The following is a 16,421-nucleotide window of genomic DNA, read 5'->3' on the forward strand; positions in this document are numbered from 1 at the left end:
CCCACTCAGATTTACCCATCAATACAGGCAGGCCCCCATTTGGCCTTCCCCATGTTCCAAGGGTCTAGTTGATGGCATGTCTAGCATGAGTCAGCATTTGCATATGGCTGCCCAAAACCAGTGTGACCCTGGAGGGTCAGGAGGTGCTGGTCCCACCCCCCCGCTAGAATGTGTGTCCACATAAGAGAAGAGGGCACTGGGAACAGGGTGGACTGGACCAGTATCCCAGGAGGACTACAGAGCTGGGAGCTGGTATGCAAACCAAGGCCACCTATAGTGTGGGGACCCCACTTTCTCGGGACCCCAGAGGGAGCAAGGAGCAGCATCCATACAGCCTACCCCTTCTTGGAACAGAATAGTGGGGGACCTGTGTGATAATAACAAGGCAGCAAGGTTGGCTAAGCGCCTGTATCTAGACAGGGGCCATGCAGCATGCCTATGGCTCCGCCCACCCGACAGCTAGATGGGGCCTCAAGGCCCAAGAGACAGGTGGAGGACCCAGGGCCCCACAACCAATGATGGAAACTGTATGAGTCTTTGTGTGCGTTTTCTCCATTAAAAGCCACACCTTTTGATGAGGCTGCTCTTACTACCTTCTCACAGATGAGGGGCTGAGGCACTGAGAGACAAGCATTTTGCCCAGAGTGACACAGACTAGAGACAGCCTGTGTAAGGTACTGCGGAGCAGGTGAGGACCAGGAACAAGGAGTGACGTGGAGGTGGGGGCTGGGAGAAAGATGAGAGCACGCACATCATGAAAGGCCAGCATGCCCCTCTGAGGAGTCCAGCTTTTGCCCCAGGAGCTCAGTCAATAAATCTGGGAATTGAGAGGGTTTCAGAGCATGCCCATGCCCCTTCCCCACAGCTTAGTCCTCAGTCCCAGTGGTGGTCAGTGAGTCACCACATACAGGACCTGGGTCCTAACAGAACACCTGTGGTGGCCTGTGAGGAGAGAACAGGAAGGGCACCACCCTGTGGGCACCCGGAGGTCTGGGTGGCCATCAGGAGAGGTGCAGTGGATACAGATCAGACCTTGAGTCTCTGAGGCCCTGGGCCTCTTTCTCTTGCCTGCCTGCCCACCGTTTGGTGCTGCTTGAAAGTGACATGTATGTTGCTGTGTGGGTTGGTCAGGCTATGGTGTAAGGTACCCAGCTCCAAAAACAGGCCCCACCCCTCGTCCGCCCCAGAGGCCTGTTGAGTTGCAGATATGCTGCACACAGGACCCCACACTCTCTATCACAGAGTGTGGAGGCAAACTGCACGAGACCAGAAACTGGCTCAGGCTTCGGGAGGCAGGGAGGATGGCCCGAGAGGGCAGGAGACTGAAATGAGCCCCCTAGAGAGACAAGTTAGAAAGACCCAAGGCAGGCTGGGCTGGTAACCTGGTAGTCCTTAGCCAGCTCCCTTACCCTGTTCCCCTACCTCCCTCTAGAAACTACAGTGCCTTAGGGGGCTGAGCAGTGCTCCCTGCCCCAGCCATGCAAAGAACCAGAATTCACTCAGAGAGGGACCCAGGACCACGGCTGGAGGACACCCGCTGTCCCCTCTGCCTCAGGCAGGCCAGTGAGCTCTCAAGTCAGTAGGAGGCAGATGTTCTGGAAGAGGCTGTGTGGGAAACGTTTGGACAGACCCTTTTGCCTGTAGCAGGGCCCATTATCCTCATGTGCAAAGTGCAGCAGCTGTACCTGAGTGTCCATGATTGGGTTCCAGGCTGGATTTCTGGGACAGCCCTCTCCCACCCAGCCAGCACGCAAGGAAACCAAAGTCTGCCTTGTCATGACAAAGCTCATGGGCCTGACCTGTTAAATCAGGGAAACGATGGTAAACTGGAGGTCCTCAGCCTGGCACTTGGGGCTGTCCTGTGCCCCACTAAAAAGCTAAGGGAAGCTACTGCAAAGACGCAGGCCTCCTTGAGGGAGGTGGGTCTTCCACTGAGAGGTGAGAGGAGACAACAGACAGCCCTGTGCCGGGGCAAGGGGCAGTGAGTGGCATGGGAGAGTGCCCAGTGGGTGGCAGCAGCAGCCATGGGAAAAGGCCCAGTAGATCTGGGCTCTTCTCATATCAGCACCTTTATTCCTCCTCACAGTTATCTTGGCATTGAATGCCGTGACCATCCCATTTTACAGATGAGGAAACTGAGGCCCAGAGAGAAAAAATGACTTGTCCAAGGCACATCAAACACCGGTGGTGACAGTGAACACCAGGCACCTGGCTCCAGACCCTGTACTTGTAACCAGGGATAGGGGACAGCCCTTTTGTGACACGAGGAGAGCCATCATAGAGAATCAGAACCAAGGGGCAACGTACCAACCCCCCCCACCACCACCACCACCACCACATGCAGGCTCTCCTTTGCATCCCAGCTCACCCTGGCTGTTGGCCTCAAAATGTAGCTGGTCCCATCCAGGCGACCATGGGTGCTATCACATGGTAGCCATGTGCCTGGTGAAGGCCTCTGCTGCCAAGTTCAGCACTGAACAAAGACTCCAGACTCACAGGCCAGCTAGCTCCTTAGCAACAGGCCATTAGGTCCAGCCTGGTGACATCCACAGGCCACCCTGGGGGAAAGTTCATTCAGTGACACTGAGTATATTTGGACCTGTCCAAGCAGGAGCTTTCTTTTTGCAAATGGCCAAGAAATTACTTCTTTACCAAACCCCAGGGATTACATCCAGCCGCCCAACTGCCTCTTGCTCTCTGACATGCTTTGTTGCAAATCACTGATTTCTCACCATTGGGCAGTAAGATTCCCGCCACTGCATAAGCTTCTGATGGGAATCATCTGCTCCATGTTATTTATATAGATGAATGCGCAGACAAATCCCAGACTCCTAGAAAGTGCCATTTTGCTGGTGAGCAGGCCCTGGGGAGAGCTGGGTGGGCCTCAGAGCCCCCGGCTGGCATTGCAGGCAGCTGCTAGTGGGTGCGTTTCCTCCTGGGTGAAACAACCATGACTGCTCCACTGGCAGCTGGAGCGGTAAAGGCAAGAAGGGCTTCTTCCTGGAAGAGCAAGCGGTTGTTGGAGATACAGGGCTCTTAACTGAGCCCTGGGAGTCAGCCTTTCTGGGCCCCCATCTCCCCATGTGTGAAATCTGTAGCCTGCTCACAGCACAGCCATGGGCTGCAGAGGTGGCCTCTCAGATTCTGGGTCCAAGAGGATGTTTATGTCAGGCTAATGGAAATTTCACAGGACAAGGGGGTGATATACCAGCGATGATCCCAAAGTTGCCCCTGCCTTCATTTGCCGTTGGGGCCCAGCAGCCCAGTTGGACCTCAAGAGGATGGTGCCCAGTTTTCTCTTACCACCTTTGGGGCCCTCAGCAGCAGCTCTGACCCATGATACCAAGTGGGCAGAGTCACAGGGGAAGTAAGAGACATGGGGGAGCCCCACCCAGGCCGAGGAGCAGACGAATGGGGCCACAGCTGGTGTCCAGGCTGTGCATACCTACCGAGGGCTGTAGCGAGAGGTACCAGGGGAAGCTCTAAAGGCCAGACTGAGGGGCTGGGACTTTACCCTGGTGCAGGATGCATAGCCAGACATGTGCTGCTGCGAGGTGAACAGGGATATGGGGGCGGAAGTAGAGGAGCTTCCAGGAAGAAGGGGTCTTAGGTGAGGCCATAGCGAGCAGAAAGTGGAGAGGAGGGGAAGGGAGGCCCTGGAAGCTGGGCGGGGAAGTACACCAGTGGCATTCCTCCCATACTCACACTCATGCAAGCTTCACACAGTTTCCAGAGTTATAGCCCAAAATAGCACGTTCCTTTTTCAATGATTTATGCTTTGAGGTGTCAGGACACTGCTCTGCCCACCTGGGAGCGATTGGAATGAAGGAGTGAGCACACCACAGTGACAGTAGCACTGAGGGCACCGAGTCAAAAGGCCAGGGGACTCCAGCTCCACTCTGCCCACCGTCACCAGCTCTCCTCAGCCAACGGGCCTCATTTGCAGTTACAGGGGGCCCTGGCCAAGTGGCACCCCTTGTGGGCCATGAGCACCCAGAGAGCAGTAGGGGATAACAGGTGGAGTACAGCATCTAGCCTGGTGCTTCACAAGCTCTGAAGGTCATGTGCGTTTCTACAAGCCAGTACCCAGTCAGTGCCTTCTGCAGGCTGTGCTGAATCCTGCCTGGCAGGGCCCATGCAGGCAGGGCATCTACACAGATAGAGGTTTTGTGGTTATTCTTTGATGCCTATCACCTCGCAGGTGTGTAAATGATGGCCAGCGTGATTACCCATGATTTATCCCAAGGAAGAGAGACAAGCAGGAAACCTGAGCCCCCCAAAAACACAAAAGCAAGAAGGAGACTCCTGTTCTGTGGCAGTAGCGATCCTATGAGCGTTTGTGAGGCACTGCCAAGGGCATGGCTGCCCTGTGAGGAAAGTGCCTGAGTTCCCAGATTTTCAAGTACAGAGGAACATGAGGCTCAGGGAGATGTCTAAGGACCAAAAAGTCTTCCAAGAGCTGTCTGTGGGCAGAGGTTCACATGGGACAGGAAGGACTGGTCAGTTGGGGCTGAAGTCAGGAACTTGGGGTGGATATTGAACAGGAAGAGCAACTGAGATGGCCATGGGGTGGGAGGGGCCATGTGGCCCATTGACCCCTTCAGTGCCACACAGGGCCTGCCCTCAAAGGACCGACCAGCAGAGGCCTCGGCATGAGCACCGGCCAGCACATACGTGCTGTTTCAGCATGCTGAGAACACCCTCCTGCCCCTCCACTTCCCAGACTCTACAGCCTGCCCAGAGCTGCTGGGCTTGGACCAGGTATGAGGGCTACCTTGGCTCTCACCCCAGGTGACCCAGCAGATACCCATTCTAGGAGCCTGGCTGTGTCCTGGCTTCTCTGCCTGGCCCCCACTCCATGAACACCAGCTCCATACCCTGGGAACTGGCCTGCTGGGTCCTACCTGCTGGTGGCCAGCCCGTCCCCCTCTGAGTCCTGGGCACTTGTCATGGCTCCATCACCTGACATGAGAGCTGGGGCCTGTCACTGGCCCTTAGGGCATGCTCAGCAAGTGTTTGCTCATTGAATTCATGCATACGTGCTAATGACTGTTTCTGTTATTTATCTGATGTGAAGTTTGGGGTCAGAAGCACAGCCCCTGATTATGACATCATTCCTGTGAGAATTGATAGCTCTGTTAGGCTTTACAGTGTGGCTTCCAGAAATCCATTAGAGCTAATTAGTCTCCAGCAGAATGTGACATTCCTAGACCACCACTTATTCACTTTTGGGAACATCATGTGGCTCCTCCAGGCACTGCTGGGGATGGGAATCCTGCATCTTGTTTCTCTCTGGAGAAGGGTCCCCCCCGCCCCTGCTTCCCCAAGACCTGAAACCACCCACTTTCCAGGGTTTCTGGTATTTCTTAGCTCATTCTAAAGAAGGCACAAGATTGGTTTTGGAAAATCTCTTCTCCAAGGTGGAATATGGGATCTGAAGACCTCTTCTCTGAGGTTGGAGAGTAATGACAAGTACCTCTGGGCATCCTCTCCCCACTCAACCTGGTTCCTTCCTAGCGCTGATGCTATTAGACCATGTATCTCAGACAATTCAGGATCTCTGGGAGAGCAAGGTTTCACTGTGGCATCCTCCTGGACAGCCCCACCTGGGGTGATCTCACTTGGGTCCAACAGTGCTGCCCATCCACCCTCCAAGTGAGCCTGAGCTCCTGGTTGTGGAACATGGAGCACATTTCCTGCCTCTCCAAGCCTCAGTTTCTTCATCTGTAAAATGAGAATCAGAAGGTGTAAGGACTGAACAAACTGGCATGCCATGGCCACACCATCAGCACCAGCTGCAGCTTCCTTTGTTGTTACCATGTCACCGGTGATATAACCTAGTCAGAAAGTCCTTAATTCCGACACCCTGGATCTAAACTAAACTAGTTCCGGGCTTTGTTCGGACATTTGGCTTGTTTGTTTTATTTTAAAACGAGGGGCAGCTTTCACCATAGTAACTCACCAGCAGTTCTTTTTAGAAGCTAGAATTGTCAGTTCTCTGTGGAAATGGTGAGCGGTGAGTTTGGGAGTCAGACAAATACATTATGTTCCCTAAAAACTCAGTTACTACAACCCATTTAAGGTCCTCAGAAAGAAGGGGGTAAATAAGGGCCATTGCCACACACTGGTCACTGAGCCTGGTAGGCCTCTGTCCTCACATGAGCGCCATGACCTGGGCGGGGCAGAGGGGCCTGAGCCTTCCCCAGCTCTCTAGACTGGAGCCTTCGGTTTTGGAAGCACAGGCTGTTAGTTCACAGATCTGGCTGAGGACTGACAGCACCACGTGGCAGGATCGAGGCTTAGAGGACTGGCCCAAGCCCTAGCGGGCCGGAGCTGCTGGCTGGGCAGGAAGCTGGCCACGCTCACATTGAGGGAGATGTGATGGCAGCATGAGGGACTTGAGCCAGCGTGGGATGGCAGGGGATGGGGCTCTTAGCTATGAGCTTGGAGTTGTCCGGGTCGCTGCCGCTAAGGGAGGCCATGCAGCAGCCCCGAGCCACAGAGGAAGCACCAATGAAGCAGAAGTGCCCATTACTAACAAGTGTCAGGGCGTGGAGGGCGGTGCCAGCCACTGTAGGGGCTCCAGAGCCCATGGGAGGCAGGTGAAGACAGACTTGTCCTCTCAGAGAAAGACTTCCCAATAAAAGGGTGAATTTTGCAGGGCCAGTGCTGGGCTGGGAGACCTTCCCAAGGGGCCTTTCTCTCTGAAGGGCTGTGGGTCTAGGGCCTTTCCTTGCTGCATCCCCTGATTAACACCAGCATTTTCCTGCCTGCAGAGTCGAATGGCAGAGAGCCTGCGCCTTTTTGATTCCATCTGTAACAACAACTGGTTCATCAACACCTCACTCATCCTCTTCCTGAACAAGAAGGACCTGCTGGCGGAGAAGATCCGGCGCATCCCGCTCACCATCTGCTTCCCTGAGTACAAGGGCCAGAACACCTACGAGGAGGCCGCTGTCTACATCCAGCGGCAGTTTGAGGACCTGAACCGCAACAAGGAGACCAAGGAGATCTACTCCCACTTCACCTGCGCCACCGACACCAGTAACATCCAGTTTGTTTTCGACGCGGTGACAGACGTCATCATACAGAACAATCTCAAGTACATAGGCCTTTGCTGAGGAGCTGGGCAGGCCAGTTTGCCTGTGGCGAAACCCCTGGGGTGTCACACCCCGACTCATGCTAGGGAGACCCAGCCTAGGGGCAGAAAATGGGGGACCTGAAAAATGTCCCCCCCCCGGCCCTCCACCTCCTTGGCCCCCACATTTCCGCAAACATAAATATATATGGATAGATTGCTAGGTAGGTAGACACACACACACACACACACACACACACACACACACACATGCACACACACAGTCTGGAAATGGCAAAGTTCCCCAAAGCGTTGAGGCCTCTTGAAGACTTAAGCAGTTGTCACCACGTTCACTATGAGCCCTTTCTGCCCCCTTCACTTTGCCTTCCCGAGCCGGCCCCGCTCTGCATGGGGGTCCTCGTGGGACTATGAGGAGAGGCGGCTGGGTCATCTGGAGGAAGCCAGCTCTGCCCAAGCTTGGGACTGGGGACCTTGCTGCTGACCAGGAGGGAGGACCAGAGCAGGGTCCATGCGCCTTCCCTGCTGGCCACGCCTACTGCTGGCCTACTCTGTACCACGTTCGTTCTGGAACCAGGGTGCAAGGCCAGATAACAGCACTAACCAGACCTCTAGCCACTCACAGCTCTTTTTAAACAGCTTCAAAATATGCAGCAAAAATCCACACAATAACATGAGTGGCACGATTTGTTTCAAACTAGGCCAGCTGGGTTCCAGCTTTTCTTCTACTAGTCTGATGTTTTATAAATCAAAACCTGGTTTTTCTTCTCTGACATCCTTTTTTTTGGCCAAATCTCGTGGTGTTTCGCAGAAATATGGAAAATTTCAAATGCAGTTGAGTATTCTTTTTTAAAATGCAGATTTTCAAAACATATTTTTTTTTCAGGTGGTCCTTTTTGTGTCTGGCTTGCTGAGTGTAAAAGTTGTTATCTGGATGAGTCTGTCCCTCTGCTCCCGAGCGACACTGGGGCGGATGGCCGCCCTGTGGCAGCCTCGCGGGGCCGCGTTGTACATAAGCCTGTGCAGCGTCCTCTTGTTATTGGTGCGATTTCTGCTTCGTTTTTATTTCAGAAAATAAATGTGATGTATTTAAAGAAGGTTCTTCACCTAGGAGCGAATGAACAATAGCTAAATGTCTTTGGTATTTAAAGAGTAAATTATCCATTGGCTTTGCAAGTGGAGGAAGGGGAAGCAAGAGATGGGGCCCTGGCCCCTGCACACCTTACACCTGAGATGGGCTGAGAGCAGCTACAAGTCCTGTGAAGGCTCAGCGAGCGTTGTAGCCTGAGGGAGGCCCTGCTGGGACCTCGCACTCTGGCCCTTCATGTCCCAGGGCCTGTGGCACCCACCATCATGGAAGGACCTTGGCCGAGGGCCGCATGTAAATATGAACCCCTGCTGTTGAGAGGGAAGGCACCGCCAGAGCCCTTGCCAAATCTCCTTTTCTCTTAGCCTCTGTTCGGTACCTATATGTCCAAGGTCAGTGTGTGGAATCACAGCCAAGGACTTTAAGAGATGTACAGAGGGAAAGAGGAGCTGGTGATTGTATGAAAGTTAAAGATTGTCTACTTTAAGAAAATAAAATACCCTGAATGAGCTGAGCCTTGTCCTGATGTGCTGTATGTGTGTGGCTGACATCTGGGAGGGTGCCCAGAGACACCTTCCGTGCCCAGGGTGCTTTTTCTCTCCCCTAACCCACACATTTAGGCAGAATCATTTGGAAATCAAGACAGGGGGAGGCCTGCCAGGCCCCTGTGTCTGGAGGAGCTGAGGTTCAGGGGTGATGGTGGCTCCAAGACCCCTGCCCAGCAATGGCCCAGGCTGCACCAACACCCAGACCTGTCATACCCTAAAGACATCTCTGCCAGAGTCAGACTCATCCCCACAGAGTGGAAGAGGTAGAGAGCTTGGTGGGTGCTGACAATGCCCAACAGTATAGGGTGGGTCCTGCAAGGTGTGGGGAGGAGGGGTCCCCCCCACTATCCCACTGTTTGCCGACTCTGGCTTGTGTGGTTAGAGGCATCTCCGTGTGGTGGAAAGCACTAGTTAGTAGTCAAGCAACTTTGTTCAGCCTGCACTAGGCTCCTTACAGATTATTTTAACATCTCTACGGTAGCAGGTTGTTAGCTGTGCCCCATTTTACAGATGAGAAAAGGTGTCCAAGGTCAAGGTCAGGGATTGGCGGAACAGAGAGTCAAGGGCTTCCCAAGCCTGGGGTTCTTGTCTGGCTCTGCCCCTGATCATTCTGCACCAGACAGACAGCATCCCATGGGGAGCCCAGAGCCACTCTGCACCTCCTCCTCAAATGCAGGACCCACACAAAGCCCTGAGGACCAGCAAGTGGAGATGCACACGCACGCACACACGCAGACACACAGCGTGCAGACACATACAGATTGGGCTTTCTCCCTCCCCCACCACGAGCCTCGTGGGGATTCCCTTCACGCCTTCCCACATCACCAAACAGCAAAAACCCAAGGGGACTTTTGTATAAGAAGAAATAGCGTGTGACTTAAAATCTTTGAGACTTATTTTACGCTTTTAATGCCAACTGTGAAAAGAGCAGTAATTTCACCATGAGAATCCTTCACCTAAAAATACACAGATAGAAGGAAAATAGAAGGATTCTGCCTTCTCTCCTGATGTGCTCGGGGATGGGAGGTGGCTTCTCTGGGACAGTCCTCCCAGTTCCCAGAGCCTGGTCCCCAGAGCCCAGTGGGCAGACTCTTCAGTGTCCCGCCCTCTGCTGCAATCTATCTGCATTGCTTTTTTTTCTTTTTAAACTTACATGAACTACCCCTCCCTGCCTCCTTTCATCAACTCTGATAAGTATGTGTTCTATATTCTTCTCTTCCCCATTTTGGAGACCATGCATTCAGTGAGGTTTTTTTTTTTTTCATTTCATGGGCTGACTGTTTTTATTGAAGTATAATTGACATACAATCCTCTTAGTTTCAAGTATACATCATAGGGATTGAGAGGTTTTTTTTAATGTTTATTTTTGAGAGTGGGGGCAGGGGAGGTGCAGAGAGAGAGAGGAAAACAGGATCTGAAGCGGGCTCTGCGCGGACAGCAGAGAGCCCGATGTAGGGCTCGAACTCACAATCCACGAGATCATGACCAGAGCCGAAGTCGGATGCTCAATCAACTGAGCCACTCAGGTGCCCCAATGATTCAGTATTTTTATATATGTTATGAAACGATCCCCACGATAAGTCTAGTCACCCTCTGTCTGTGCTGGTTCTTCCTCTCGTGGGCATGCTATGTCTGCCTCTTGTTCTGCTAATCATGCTCATGTGCCTTTCCCCACCCTTGAAGTCCAAGAACTGTCTATCCTTCGGGGCTCAGCCTTCTGGGTGTTGCATGTCCCCTCCTTCCCACACTCTACTGCATAAAGTGCTCACTCCAGGGCAAGGTGGGAAGGGTACCTGGCACATTCTGACCCACCTCCTTTCTCTACTGTGCCCCAACAGTTCCCAGTATGGAGAAGGCACATGCTAAGCCAAAGAAAGGCCCAGGAAAGGTCCACCAATGGTGGCATTGGCCAGAGGGAAATGAGCTCTAGGACCAGCAGCAGAGGGACCAGTGAGAGGAGGCCAGGGTTGACAGGAAGACAATCCTAAGGGGAGAGGCTCTACCTGTGCAGGAAGGCCTGGCCCAGTCCTGCCTTCTACAGGTGACTAAGCACAACCCAGGTCTCACCATGTGGCCAAAGACTCTCTCTTACAGGGCACAGTGCCCTGTGGGCTCATGGGGGTATTGCCATCCTCCCCTGTAGTTCTCTCTGTCGTCCAAGATAGTGTGATGTGTCAGTGACAATAACCCCAGCTCCCCTCAGTGACTACACACCACATGGCCCTGCGCTGAGCCCCGTACCCACTCGTCTGATCCCAGCCTCCTCCACTCTCGACACTGAGATTACTGATTCGATTTTATAGAGGAGAAAGCAGAGACCAGGAGGGGGAATGACTTCCTGGCATCACACTGTGTAGCAAGTGACCCAACCAGGCCTGGGACCCCAGGGGCAGTGCTCCATCTGTCCATCTTCCCTGGAGCCCATGCAAGGCCCTGGCCATCTAGGACAAATAGGCATGGGCTATAGGTCTGCCGACTCAGGGGCAGGTGCTAGGGAGGGGTGCAGTACACCATGAGGACAAGGGGGCCCCACCAAGGCTGGATGGCACCCTGGGGGCTCACCTCACTAAGAGATGAGCTGGGCGAGGGGCTTCAGTGCTGAGGTAGGTCCAAGGCCAGGGGCCAGCTGGTACTGCCCAGCGCATGCACCGGAAAGCCTTGACCCTCTTTGTGTAACAAGCTGTCCCAAACCGCCTGGGTATATTACAAAAACCTCATAGAGAAGGCTGAGAAAGATGGCCCACCCCCAGAGAGACCACAAGGATAGCTGCTGGGACAGTGGCCAGCCTTGACTAGGCCAGACAGGGAAAGACTCTTCCGGCTGGAGCAGGCAAATGTGTGCAGAGGGTGAGGAGGGGAGACATCATGCAGGTGCACCAGGCTGGGAACCAGGTGGGCAGTGTCCCCACTGGTGGGCATCGTCCTTTGCTAAGTCTGGGAAGGAGGCAACTGCCCACCAAGGACTGTCAGGCTGAGGATGTGCCTGGGGCCAGGTGCATCCCATCCTAAAGGCAGGTGAGAAAGGAAAGACCCACCCCCCTGAGGCAGCCAGCCCCATCCCTGTACTCTGTGGTGTCAGGGCTAGGAGGAGCAGGAGGCTACTCTGGGCCACCTCCCGAGGCAGCCTTCAAGGAGAGAAGGCTGCCTGGCTGAGGCACACTGTGGAAGGGTGAGAACATCCTGTTTTGCTTCTCCAGCACCCCCTATCCCTAGGCTTCTGCTATTCCCATGGCTTCAGCTCTGATGTTCCCCTGCACCTCAAAACTGCCAAGATCAAAACAGCATCCAACTTCGTGCCTGGCATGCCCTGTCCCTCCCCAGGCCCATCCTGCTCCTTTCTGAAGCTGAAGAGCCAGTGTCCATAGGAGAGGACTCACATCCCTAGCTCCCTCCCCAGATGGTGCTCTCCTCTGGGTAGGGAGGGACACCTGTTTTAACCCTCACAGCTTCAGCCAAGCCAGGCTGCACACAGTGTGTAGGGGACACAGCAGTCCCCACACCGTGGTCCTGCCACAGCTGGGCCAGCAGCTCAGAGTTCAGTCCAGTCTCACAGGTACACCCAGTCACCCTGGTTCCAGGCCACTGTCATAGGGCCCAAGGGGCCTGGGTCATGGCCAGTGGGGCTGGTAGGGAGACACTTCCAGGTCCGCGGTACTATTCAGCTGCATCCCAAAGTCCAGTTACAGAAGAATCCTCAATTTCGGCATTAGAGTTCTCTCCTACAGAACGCCTGGCCACAGAACGAGACCTGTTTGTGTGTGCGGTTAGCAGAAACAAGGGAACAGAGATTCCCCCAGAATCCCCAGCGGTCACTTAGGGCCCGGCTGACAGGGAACGTGGCCTGGAAGCTTCTGCGTGGTATTTGCCTCTCCAATCCTGGTTTCTCCCGTGCCTGACTTGCACCACCCTGGGGCCTGACAGCCAGGCTCTGTCAGGCAGTCATCGATCCTGTGGTACCCCCTGCTGGTTACTCTGGGAAACCACACACTAGGCCAGATCTGGCCAGACACCAAGGACTCAGGGAAGACCTACTTCCCCCCCATAGATACCCAACACTACAGACGAAGCAAGTGAGACACAGTGGCTGGAACAGAGCAAGGGCCCAACACATAACTATGTAATTAATGAAGGAAGGGAGGAAGTGAATTGCGGCGAATAACTGACACATGATCCTTTAAAATACGGCATAAAACCTAAATGCCAACATTTGTTGAGTGCCAGGCACCCGGCCAGGTGCAGAGGGTGCCTTCTGGTGTGGCAGTGGATAGAAAACCCATACCAATGACCACCAGTAGGAGAGCCGTCTGAGTTCCGACTATCCCAGCAGACCACAGAGGCACACATATTCCTGTGCTCGGTAATGAAGCTGAGGCTCTGACAGGCTGTGTTACTGCCCAAGGCCACACCCTGGTTAAGAGTGGGACCACTGAAGTGGATCCACTCACCCCACCCAGTGGCCCAGTGAGGACACCACCTAGGACACAGCCATACTGTCTAACCCAGAAGCCATCGTGCTGAGTTCCCCCAGGCAGACCTCTTGCGGTGTTTGGCACACTGTGTGTCTCCCTTTCTCCCTCCAGCTGCCCCCACCCACCACGACTGCACATTCCTCACCAGAGTGTCCCAGGCCTCCCTTCCAGACATGCCAGAGACAAGGAGTAGCAGCCAAGAGATCCTGTGACAGAAGGCCGAGGCTCACCGCTGGGGCCCCCAGTCAGACTTGTCAGAACCACAGCCCCCCTACTCCTCGTGGTGGGCCCAGTGATTGTGATTCCAGAACAACTTTGCAGGAAGGAGATGGGGCGGGGCCCTTCCCACCAGAACACAGATCACCATAGAGCTTTTGTAATCGAGACAGTGTAGGACCGGCAAGGGCTGTACAAGAAGACCTAGAAACAAACAAAAATCCAATTCACGTACCTTCACCAGCTAAATGTAAAAAGCAAAACCCTTACACTTTTAGAACAAAATAGGACAGACTATCTTCATGAGTTCTTAAGCAGCACCAAACACAAACATGCACACACACATGCACACGCACGAAAAACTTCTGGGCCAATGAATAAGCAAATAAACAGTGAAAAGCCATGCAAACAACCCAGGAAATGGTATTTGCAGTGTATGTAGCCAACAAAGGGTTGGAATCCAGGATATATGAAACACTCCCTCAAATCAATAAGAAATGGAAAAACAACTCAACAGAATGTGCTCAGGCTCCGGGGAGGCACTGGGCAGGAGAGGAGACACAAGTGGCGCCAGGCAGAGGAAAGATGCCGCCTCTCCCAGTCACAGGGGATGGCAAAGCCACACAACAGTGAAACAGCACAGCACACCATCAGGTTGCTGGTGAGGATGTGCACCAGGCTCTCTTCCGGCTGGAGGAGGGTGGGCTGGGAAGCAATTGCAGCATCTGGCCAAGCTGAAGGCCATGCATTCTCCCACCCCCACAAGGATGCTCTCCTCCAGCAGAGGCCTTGGAGGGACTCCAGGAAAATCTGAGCGGGAATGCTCAGGATCAGAGACAACCAGCACGCCGCATCAGCCGAGCAGGAGTAAGCGTCTGTTCAAACACCAGAAGGGCACGCCACAGATAAAATATGAAAACGGAGCCCATGACAGAACATGGATAAATCTCAAAATTATAACATTAGGTTCTCTAAGTAGCAAGGGTGTACATTCAGTAAGATCCATTTACATAGTTTTAAAACATGCAAGGCAAGATCACCAAATAACTACATCCATGGTAAATTATAAAGCCATGCGTTAGGAATATACTCAGAAATTATTGGTGGCTCCAGGGAGGGCAGGAGAAAGGGTGCTGGGTGGGGAGGTGGGGAGCTTCACAGGGTGCTTTGACTGTCATTACTTTTTTTAAAAACAAAAATATCAAGCAAATATGAAATATGGCAGAAGGTTAAGACTTAGCAAAGCCATGATGGTACTCAATGTTTCTTATTATTGTCTCTGTATTTCTCTGAATGTTTAAACAGGTCACAATCATTTAAGAGGGCTGGCTGGGAGCTCCACACCTCAAGGAGAGTTCCTCCATGGTGAGCACAGGGCATTTACTTAGTTCCGCTCTGAGCATTGGAGCTTCATAGACATCCCAGTATTCCAGTGGCCCTCAACCATGGCCTCCAGGGAGAATCAGCCAAGGTGCATTTGAGAAGATATGTGTGCCCATTCCCAGAAACAGATTCTGTTGGCTTGGGATATGGCCAGGGATAAGCAGGTCTTTTATTTATTTTTTTTTTTTTTTTTTTAATTTTTTTTTTCAAAGTTTATTTTGGGGACAGAGAGAGACAGAGCATGAACGGGGGAGGGGCAGAGAGAGAGGGAGACACAGAATCGGAAGCAGGCTCCAGGCTCTGAGCCATCAGCCCAGAGCCCGACGCGGGGCTCGAACTCACGGACCGCGAGATCGTGACCTGGTTGAAGTCGGACGCTTAACTGACTGCGCCACCCAGGCGCCCCTAAGCAGGTCTTTTAAAAAAAACAAAAAAACTACCAGAAGCTTCTGTCATCTGGTCTCACATGCCCAGCCCAGCTGGAAGAAGGCATGCCTCCCGGATGAGCAGCAATCCCAGGCCCCCAAGGGCTCGCTCTGTTTTGTCCACCTCTCCGCACCTGATCCCATAGTCATCTCTCTCTGGGACCTCAACTCAGAGAGCGCTCACATGTGGACTTGATGTTTATGGCGTGTTTTGTGCAGGGTGATACACTACATGCTTGGCAAGCATCTTCTCACTTGCCTTCACTTCAGGTCTCCGAGGCAGGTAGTATCAGCCTCACTTTAGAGATGAGGAAATAATCCATCCAGGGGCATGCAAGGAATGAGGGGGAGGGCAGAGGGAACCTAGGGCTGTCTCACTCCTGGGCTGCAATGCCTTTTTGCCCAACTTTAATTTTAAAGCACCCCCTTGAAGACCTTGATATCATGCCTCTTGGAATAAGCCCCCCATTTAAAAATGTTCATTGCACCATGTGACAAGGCAATGTCATTCTGACACAAGATCTCAACTCTCGAGCTGCAGCAGGTGGGTGGCCATCACCCTGGACTCTGCATCTAATTAGCAGAAACAGTCAGGTGAAGGGGACCTTGAGCCTGAGGGTAGAGTGGCCTTTGGGGCAGGCCTTCTTTAATCCTTAAACATGCTATGGCACTTCACAAAGGAAGACATTTACAGGGCTATAATCATCAGGGAAACACAAATTAAAACCAAAATGAGATACTACCACACACCCACCCACAAAAATAGCTAAAATAAAGAGCCAGGAAAGATCAAGTGTGGGTGAGGATAGAGAGCGTGTGGAACTCTAAGACACTGCTAGTGGGAGTGTAAATTGGTGTAACTATTTTAGAAAACCATTGGTGGTACCTTCTAAAGCTGAACATAAACTTATCCTATCCCCAGCAATTCCACCCTTAGGTATGTCTCAAAAGAAATGCCTCTACGCATCCATCAAAAGACACGAGGATGTTTACAGACACTCTATTCTTGGTATCCATACACTTGACATGATTCAAATGTCCGTCAGCAACAGAGTGGATAAATAAACTGGAATCATATACTCATATAACATGAATACCATACTCCAGTGCAAATCAGCAAAAACCATACGTGGATCTCAGAGATAAAACGTTGAGCAAAAAGAAAGCTAGAAATAAAATATTTCAGCCTATATGTTT

General features: G+C 52.8%; 2 protein-coding genes across 3 annotated transcripts in view; one reads left to right on the forward strand and one right to left on the reverse strand.

Moving 5' to 3' along the window:
• GNAZ (G protein subunit alpha z) overlaps nucleotides 1-8,697 on the forward strand; it is a 30,718-nt gene extending 22,021 nt beyond the window's left edge. The window contains exon 2 of the mRNA XM_040443533.1: nucleotides 6,777-8,697. Within this exon, the coding sequence (XP_040299467.1) occupies nucleotides 6,777-7,121 (345 nt within the window). The 3' untranslated portion in view covers nucleotides 7,122-8,697. The remainder of the gene's footprint in view (nucleotides 1-6,776) is intronic.
• Nucleotides 1-16,421, reverse strand: part of RSPH14 (radial spoke head 14 homolog) — an 84,916-nt gene that overhangs the window by 61,049 nt on the left and 7,446 nt on the right. The gene's annotated exons all lie outside the window — the stretch shown is intronic.

This window comes from Herpailurus yagouaroundi, unplaced genomic scaffold (genome assembly GCF_014898765.1).
Source record: "Herpailurus yagouaroundi ecotype Mexico unplaced genomic scaffold, PumYag 191, whole genome shotgun sequence".
Classification (NCBI taxonomy): Eukaryota; Metazoa; Chordata; class Mammalia; order Carnivora; family Felidae; genus Herpailurus; species Herpailurus yagouaroundi.